We start from the raw sequence: 9,837 nt of genomic DNA on the forward strand, positions 1-9,837 counted from the left end.
AATTTAGGGTTTGAATCAATAGAATTAAAAACTCAAGATTTATTTTGTTACAAAACTCAAACCATGAGTTTTTTTTTTTTTTTTTTTTTTTGTAATTTTTTCAATAATTTATATATATTAGTTTTCTCTTTATTTTTTTGCATATATATAAATTAACTTATTCTTGGTACAATAGTAGGAAAATACTCTAGTAACTGGTGACTAAGATCGTGATACATTTTTGTGCCTCCTGGATGCACCACAAGGCGCGAATGGAAAAACTCTCAGAGTACCTCTCCTCAGTAAGACTTCGGCACGAACAAACGGTCTAGGCTTTGATAGTGCAGGGCGGGTGAGGATGTGCAAGACGAGTGTGGTCTCATAAAAATTGTCTCCCTCGAGGATTGGGGATGGAGATGGAAAAAAAAAAAATCTGCGATTGGAGACAAAGAGAGTAAAATTCACAGTGCCCCGCCCCGCCTCACCCTGCCCCGCCGCACTCCGTTGCCATTCCTACTTCGATTTGGCTACAACATAGCAGAATTATGTTATATGTAAGCCTTTGGATCAAAATTCACAAGAACAAATAGCATTTTTGATATTTTACCATAGAAAAAAAAATACGTAATAGAACACTCTATATATTAATAGCTGAATTATAATATCCATCAACCAAATGTTACACACTTCATATATTAACACTATGTGTTAACAACTGAAATATATTATCCATCAACCAAATGTTTGACATTCCACTTTTTTCTTCTTTTTTTTTATTTTTTTTTTATTGACAAAAAAAAAAACTTTTTTGATGGAACAAATAGCATTTTTGATCTTTTAACATAGAAAAAAAGATACGTAATAGAACACTCTATATATTAATAGCTGAATTATAATATCCACCAACCAAATGTTACACACTTCATATATTAACACTATGTGTTAACAACCGAACTATATTATCCATCAACCAAATGTTTGACACTCCACTTTTTTCTTCTTTTTTTTTTTTTTTTTTTTTTTGATTGACAAAAAAAAACTTTATTAATGGAATAAACAAGTACAAAAGTGCAACGCAAATTACATCTATAAAGAAAGCAAGGTGCAAAAGTATCACAATAAGCTAAATTATCTCAACGAAGTTGGCACCATCTAACTCATCCTATCATTTGCTAGCACCCCCAAGAGTTGGTGAGAGACAACCCAACACCACAACAACAGCACAGACCAAAACAAACATTCATCAAACACAGACAAACAGCACAAACTTTAACATTTATCAACCAACTATTTGACACACGAACTACTCAAGACTTAAACCAACAAGAAAACTAAATGCCACCAGGCAGCTATGACATAGGGATTTCCATGATTTCATTTGGATGATAAACCTCTTCAATATTGTCACCTTAAACTTTTGCAGAAACATCAATACATTGCTCAACCGCTTCTTCCACCACTTCTGTTTGTCGTTCCTCTACAACATGAAGCCCTTGTTCCTCGACTTTCTTTCCGTTCTTGTATATTGCATAAAGTATCATTTGGAGGACACCTAAAATGAACCCTATGACATTGGGAATCTGTTAACAGAAAAATAAATAATTTTTAGTAGCTTAGGAGAAGGTAATTAAAACAAGAAGATGATTGAGTTTATTTTTAATATATACTTACAGAAATATTCAAATCTTTTCTTAGAATTCCATAGAAAAACCACATGATTGCACTGAATGTAAGGGATAGGGATAGATAAAATGGCATGAATTCCACACTTTTTGTTCGTATAACTTGCTTCTGAACAGCAATAATAGAAAGAATTATGAATACGATAATGTAAAAATTAAGAAAAGAGTATATAATATTGATCATGGATGAGAGTGAGGTGTAAATACCATTATGTTGAGAGGTGCAGCGAATACACAAACAGAAAAGACTAAACAAAACCAGCCAACAATGTGGAGACGAGCTTGACCTCTTGTGAGAAAATTAGTTAGGATAAAGATTAGGCCGAACCAGCCAGTTCCCAACAGAAGTAGTGAAACAGCCTTGACCTACATATAGCAAATTAATAAGTAGTTAGAGACTTATAAACAAAATTTGAATGTGTAGGAAAAATTGACTTAATTTTCTTAGTTTCATACCTTCTTAGGTGCATAAAATAGATGAACACCTATATAAAAAGATTCTATGAGGCATCCAAAGCTATTAATCGTGATCAAAAGGGTTTCATTTGAGTTGAGAAGTGCATAATACATCCATAAGGCCGCACTGAACAAGCCAACAACGTAGGGAAGTGACTGGAAGCCTTCGCTTGATTTTTTCTTGTAAATTTTGTAAAACGTTGGGCTATAATAAATATTAAAAAGGGTATATCAATGATTAAACTTGGCTTAAACAAATTGAAGTTGTATGCTTTTTTTTTTTTTTTTTTTTTTTTTTTTTTTTTTGATCAGCAAAGAAAAATTTCATTAAATAGCATGAAATTAAAAGTACAGGAAGATGAGATGCATCGAGAGAGATTCGAAAGTATAAAAATACCCCTACTACTGCTACTCGCATCCATACAACCAACCCCTAAGCCTCTCGATTTTTTAAATTATAAGTTAAGAAGAACTTAACTAAGAAATTTAAATACATGAATCCCCACAAAAACCCACACAAACACCCAAAACAAACTAAAGAAACAAAACAAGACCCACAACACAGCTGCTAAAACAAACTAAATAACAAGAACTAAACTAAAACACCCAAGCAGCCCGAAGCCCTCCAACGAACGTCCAATCAGCAACCCACGTCTAATCTGCCAAGACCCACGGCTTAGCTGCTACAACTCCCCATGCCTCACGCCTCTGCTGCATCAACTGCTACAACTCCCCACGTCTCAGCTACTACACCACCCCACGCCTCCCAACTCCCAATACCCACTCCGGCCGAGAAAACACCAGTGCCACCACCGGGAAGAAAACTTCAGCTCCACTGCTGCATCACTCTACTGCCGCATGAAAACCTCACCTCCCCATGCCTCTGCTACATCAACTCCACTGCTTCATCAGGTCTTCACACCCAATACCCTCTGCCAAACTCCCAAAGCCCACACCAAGATGCTACTACTCCTCTCCCTAAAACAAATCCTAACGGCTGAGGTTTAAAAATACCCCACGCCTCCCACTCCCAACGCCCACTCCGGCCGATAAAACACCAATGCCACCACCGGGAAGACTACACCTCCTCTGCTACATCAGGTCTCCTTCTAACTCACACCCAATACCCTCTGCGAAACTCCATAACCAACAGGTCTTCCAACTCACGCCGCGGATCCGCACACCCACCGAACACCGACCACCCACTGGGACACTTCCATACAAATGGTAGAACTTCACCCCTCAAACTCTCACTCAAGGAAGAGCGCTCGAGTGACAACCGGACAGAACTGGACCGCCTACGATCCCCTCGTTACCGCCCAAAAAGCACACCCCTCAAACTCCTACTCGCCAAAGAGCACGCGAGTGAAATACCAGGACGCCCCTGCTGAACCAGCTACTACGGCAAGGTGGAAACACATGAGTACAAACTGATGACAAAACCTGGATACACCAAAAACTCTCCCGCAACAACGAAACACTCCTAGGTGGGTAGAAACGGGGGACTCAAGTGTATTGAAAAGAAAACTAACAAGACAAAGGAAAACACGAGCTAGGCCAGCCGACCGCCATAGCCAAAGGCGGCGGCCAACCGGCCCAAAAAAGAGGCCGGAGAAGGAGGTTTTTAGGGAAGGAAAAGAGAGGTTTTTAGAGAGAGAATATATTTTATTGAAGTTGTATGCTTGTTGAACAATTAACAACAAATTAAATACTTACATAGGTGAAAAATAAACCAAGAAGGATACAATGTTGCCTGCAAATCAATAGGAAAAGAAAGAAAAAAAAAAATTAGATTTGGCCATAGCATTGAGCTTTCCTTCCATTATTTTTACTCAAATTATCAGTAATCATATATAAATATAATTTATATATATATATATATATAATTTTCATATACTATGATATCACATCTTATAGTTCTTGTATTTATAATGAAAACACTTATTATTGTCAGGTGTAACACTTGTTCAAATCAAGTGACAACCCCAATTCTCTCTAGGTTTTAATAAAAGACCCTAATTTTCTAGAAGTTTACATAAAGGCTGCTATTTAGGCCTCATTTGGGAAGTGACCCGTTTAGCCAAAAAGTCAAAAAATAATTTAAAAAATCAAAAAGCCAACAATTCATACCAAAAAGTCAAAGATTCTATTTTCTCTCTACTTTTTACACATTTTTTCGTAAAAATCCAAAAAGTCATCCCAAACATACTAGTTTTTTTAACTTATATTTTAGCCAAATAGCCAAAAAATTACTAAATTAGCTTGTTCCCAAACGAGACCTTAGTACATGTTTTAGCCTACCTAATAACCAAAGAGCAGAATATTAAAAGAGTGAATAATTGGAAAAATAATTTCAAATTAACGTAGATATTTGTCACTTGCACAAATCTAAGTATATAAACCACTTTTAATTTTCACAATTTCTAAAATTATTTTCCAGGTTCCCACTTTTTATTTTGTATTTTTGTCTATATATATATATATATATATATAATAGAGATAGTTCTTACAATAAGCAAAAAATCACATGACACACACACACACACTAATCAATTTTGTAAAAAGGCCCAACAAAAAATTGATGATAATTTCAAAAGCCAAAGGGATATTACAAAAATAAATAAATTTTGGACTAACTCACATACCTAGAATTGTTTAGTTTTAAAAAATTTTATTAAGAAAAGGAAAAATTACCCCCCAAAAAAATAAAAATAAAAATAAAAATAAATCAAGGTTTGACTATTGTAACAAAATAAATCCTGAATTTTTAATTTTGTCAATTTAAATCCAAAACTTTTGATTTGTTTTCAATCTGAACCATTTGCCTATTTTTGTTAAGTAAAATCGATAGAAAAATCTATATTTTAATTATTAAATTTAATGAAAAATTATATTTTTGATATTTTATGTATATTTATATTAAGTTTAATAACTAAAACACTATTTTTCTATCAGTTTTACATAACAAAACTAGGCGAATGATTTAAATTGAAGAAGAATCAAAAGATTAGAAGTTAAATTGATAAAATAAAAAATTCAGGGTTTATTTTGTTAAAATCTCAATTTTTTTTTTTTTGGGTAATTGTCGATAATAAAAATAGTAAAGATCTATAATTTTTCCAAGACCCCAATTTTTATTCACTTTTATTCTCAGTAAAATTATAAATTCTCCTTATCTTAAGGCTCATCACCAATAGAAGAACTTTTTATCTATTAAAACTTACAAATAAATTTAAGAAAATTGGGAAAATTACAAAATATACATATACAATTTTGTGCTTTGTAACAAAATAAATTATGAGTTTTTAATTTTACCAATTTAAATTCTAAACTTTTGATTTGTTGTTAATCTAAACAATTTGCCTATTTTTGTTAAATAAAATTGATGGAAAAATGAGTATTTAGTCATTAACTCAATAAAAAAGATATTTTAGACATTTTATGTATGTCCAAATTGAGTTTAACAATTAAAATACTCTTTTTGGTCGATTTTATTTAATGAAAATAGATGAATGATTTAATTTAAAAGCAAATCAAAATATTAGAATTTAAATTGATAAAATTAAAAACTCAAAATTTATTTTATTAGAACCCAAACTTTGGAATTTTTTTTTTTTTTTTTTGTAATTATCCAAAAAAAAAATTATCCAACAGTTGGCAAAATAACATCATACTTCACATTGTTCATTCATAGTCCCTCAATAATAAATAATGCATAACACATTTGTTGACAAATCTCGAGTATGAATTTATTTTTATTTTTTTAATATAAACTACGAACGAAATAAAAATTCTCATTGTCTAAACGCCCCCACTAGTATCGGCAGCAAGAATACATATGTAACGTAAAATGAAATTCAATAATAAATTTCATAATGTGAATATGGTAAATATTAATTTAATTAATATTTAATAAAAAGTCTGATTTATAAATACTAGTATTTTAATATTAATATTTAATATTTTTGAGGTTTTGCTTTACGGCCCCACTATTACTGGGTAGGTCCATTTTATTATTCTCATTATTTCACAAATATTATCATTTTTGTTATGAGTATATATGTTCATACATAATTTAAAACAAGAATAATATGACAAGGATAATCTTACAATTACAAACCACCGACATTTTTTAATTTCAATATATATATATGACACATCATAGACATTTTTAAACTCAGTTAACTCAGTAAATATATGTAATTTTTTCCTTTTTTAGCTCGTTAAAACAGAAAATAAAAAAAGAGAGGTTACACTTCAATTATTCTTTTTTTTTGATCAGCAAAAGAAAAGATTTATAGATGAAAGAAGCAAATTACAAGCAAAGATACAACAATAAATCAGGGAAGTGCACAAGCATCATAGCTAACCTTCACAATCCCAACTAGGTTGGCACCATAAAGGAAGCACAATCAAATGCAAGCACTTAACCCAAGATTGGCGAGAAGCCAATAGAAAGCGAAAATAAAAATAGGAGGTTGGAGACCAAAGTTTCTGCCGTAATCAACTCACATACCAACGCAGACCTTCAAGCAGCCTTTATTAGCCATTCAGCCACCCACCCCAACCCAGACCTTCAAGCAGCCTTTATTGGCCATTCAGCCACCCATCCCAACCCAGACAGAGCAGAACATATCATTCATCTAGCATAGCCAAACACACAGCCAAACACTCAGCCAAACACACAGAGCAGAACATATATTTTTATTAGCATAGCCAAACACACAGCCACCACCAGCCGCAAACAAGAATTGCAACATCAGCCTCCTGCTGCCCTATGCACTTTATCAGATTCCAGCCCAAATATCCAAATTTACACTTATTGACAGATCCCATTAATCAACTGAGATGAACACCCAATAGCAACATCAAACACTATCATCAGCCCAAATTTTCATCAGCTCATGCGGCTTCTGTGGAGATATGACCCACACAACCAAACAAAGCATTGAGGAAGAAGCAGTTTGGTGTTTTACCATCCAAAGCTTATCATATCTGAATTCCTCTGCAGAACATAAGTATAACAAATTCAGCCTAGAATTGTGTATGTCAACAACAAGAGGGAAAGAACCCCTCTGCAGAAACATAAGCATGACAGCTTAGCCACTTCAATTATTCTTCTAATCTACTCTTCTCTTGAATGTTTATATTTCGCTTCATTTGATTTGAAAAAGCAGTTGAACTCCTTATACAATAATACTCTAAACTCAGAAAGTTTTTTAAAAAATTATCTAGAAAAGTGAATTAATGGACCAAATTTATTATAGGTGTGACCCACATCTCATTATCTTTAAATTTATACCATACACTTACTTTTCGAGGTAAAATCAAAATATAGCATTTGTTTTTATCGTTTTATATGCATAGCAACAACGAACAAACAACAGATCTCATAATTCATTTCTGAGTATTGGTAGAAATCATAGTTGTCATTCTCGTACCTTACAGACCGGTACGCACTATACTAGAAAGAAAACTAAATACAAATAGACCGATATCGTTCTAGTCAACTTCCTAATTAGTACAGACAATTCCGTAAATACCGAACAATACTGATCGGAAAATGTAATTCCAACAGAATTGAATGGTATGGAAGCAAAAGTGAATTTCTGAATTTATTGTTTTATTAAATATATATTGTTAAATATATTATATGATATATGTTATTTTCCTAAGAAAACAAAATGGTACAATTTTGGATGGTCAAAGTATGTGCTATTATATAATATTTTTAATACATATATTATATTTTTGCAATAAATCTGAAATCGTACCCAAAAACACAATGGTACCGTACCGGTAGGTACTGTACCAATTGCAAAACCAGTACTTTGTTTGATATGGGATTAACAATAACTTTGGTAGAAAAATGTGTTGTTCATCTAGATCTAAAGTTGTTTAAGAATTTGTTATTGCTTGGATTGTCTTAGGGTTTCCATTTTTATCACAAATCCAGTGAAGATGTAAATATATGATGTTTAAACATGTGTTACTACTTAGGCTGGTTTAGGGTTTCATTTTTATCACAAACCCAGCGAAAATGGCAAACAACCATGAACAATTATGCTTTCAAAACTCAAAATTATATAATGCTAATACGATGTTTAAACATGTGTTACTACTTAGGCTGGTTTAGGGTTTCATTTTTATCACAAATCCAGCGAAAATGGCAAACAACGATGAACAATTATGCTTTCAAACTAGTGAGACTTATTATTTTTATATTGATTGTTAGAAGAAACACATGGTATGTATTAGAATGATATATGATTTTTTTTGGAGGGGTAAAATAAAAGCTGTGAAGCACGTGTATGGGCATTGGTATCGGTACGATATAGGTATGTCAATATAATAAAATTTTTAAAAAAAATACAGATACAGTTGGGTATATGTTTCTAAAAAAATATTTATTTTTAATTTAAAATGATACAAAAAATTAGTTAAATGATTTAGTTTGTTATGATCTAACTTAGAATTCATATTTAATACCAAAAGTAAAAAATATAAAATAAAGTTAAATATCATATTATTAAAGAACTTACAAATACCATATTATATTATTAAAATATCATTTTATTCTCTCTTGACCATTGTCTTTGCTTTTGACTTCTCGTTTCATATTTCAACTAGATATGACACTATGATGCTTTTGTCTTAGCCTTTTGGGCCTTCGTGATGTAATCTTTTTGTACATTTTGTACTTTTATTTTACATCAATAAATCTTTATTTTTACCTGTAAAAAAAAAAAAAAAAACTTTATAAATTATAACTTAATTTTAAAATTATATTACGTATAATAATAATAAAAAAGTTTAATAAAATTAATTTTAATTCTTTATTAAAAGAAAATACTATTTCGACTTACGTACGGTTGCAGTACAATAAAATTTAAGAAAAAAAATTTAAGTACGTATTTCATGTACTCGGCATATATTCAAAAGTACTTATGCTTCATAGAATAAAAGTTTTATTGCTGTAAAAAAAGGGAATTAATACAAAGTAGTTAATCAAAAATAAAAAGGCATGGCAAATGAATCCATGCCTAAAAAAACCAAATCCTTACTAGTTGGCATACTCCCAAGTAGATTTTCTGCATCACCCAAACTAAAGACACATGATGACAAACAGAAAGATCTCTTTCTTCAAACTATACCCACTTAGATAATGTAGACAAGTATCAAAATTTCAAAGCTAAGGTGAAAGCTTCAAACTTACCGAGTATTCCAAATGTCAACTCTAAGCGTGCGGCCATGTTCGTCCACTGCAAATTGTCAAATTTCTCTCTGCTTGTTCACAGCTTTTGTGGGGAAGATAAAGCTTTGTGGATGTTAATTACCAAGAAGTGTAGGTTTTATAGTGATCAAGGAAAGAAATAAATCAATGTCGGAAACAAATATGTCAATTCCATTGACCAGCGAGACAGAGAGAAACTATGGATTATGGAATACCTCATTTGCCTTCCGTGATGGAAAGGGCTCAAAACCGAAAGAGCTGTTTTCACTTTATGTCCAGCCAGACAATTTTAAACAACATTGTATAAAGTGATTTTTTATTTTTATTTATTTATTTATTTTAGTGAAGAATTCTCGTATAATTGAATTATACCACCAGTAAAGAATTGCATCATTAGTTGACACCTTGCTAGCTAACTACAAGTGTTCATGGGATTGCTTGTGTCCATTCAAGCCTGATGGTGCCAACCTAATAAGGATGCTGATG

The 9,837-nt window shown here is 32.0% G+C and overlaps 1 protein-coding gene across 1 annotated transcript; it reads right to left on the bottom strand.

Moving 5' to 3' along the window:
* Positions 1-1,269: 1,269 nt before the first annotated feature.
* Positions 1,270-9,370, bottom strand: LOC145813019 (bidirectional sugar transporter SWEET15-like). The gene is made up of 6 exons (XM_082908276.1): positions 9,334-9,370; positions 3,834-3,870; positions 2,118-2,322; positions 1,869-2,027; positions 1,651-1,770; positions 1,270-1,559 (listed from the first exon to the last, which is right to left on the bottom strand). The coding sequence occupies exons 1-6, from the start codon at positions 9,368-9,370 to the stop codon at positions 1,389-1,391; spliced, it is 729 nt and encodes a 242-aa protein (XP_082764402.1). The 3' UTR covers positions 1,270-1,388.
* Between the last annotated feature and the right edge of the window lie 467 nt (positions 9,371-9,837).

The sequence above is a fragment of the Camellia sinensis genome, chromosome 15, assembly GCF_055761805.1.
Source record: "Camellia sinensis isolate YWXY chromosome 15, ASM5576180v1, whole genome shotgun sequence".
Lineage (NCBI taxonomy): Eukaryota > Viridiplantae > Streptophyta > Magnoliopsida > Ericales > Theaceae > Camellia > Camellia sinensis.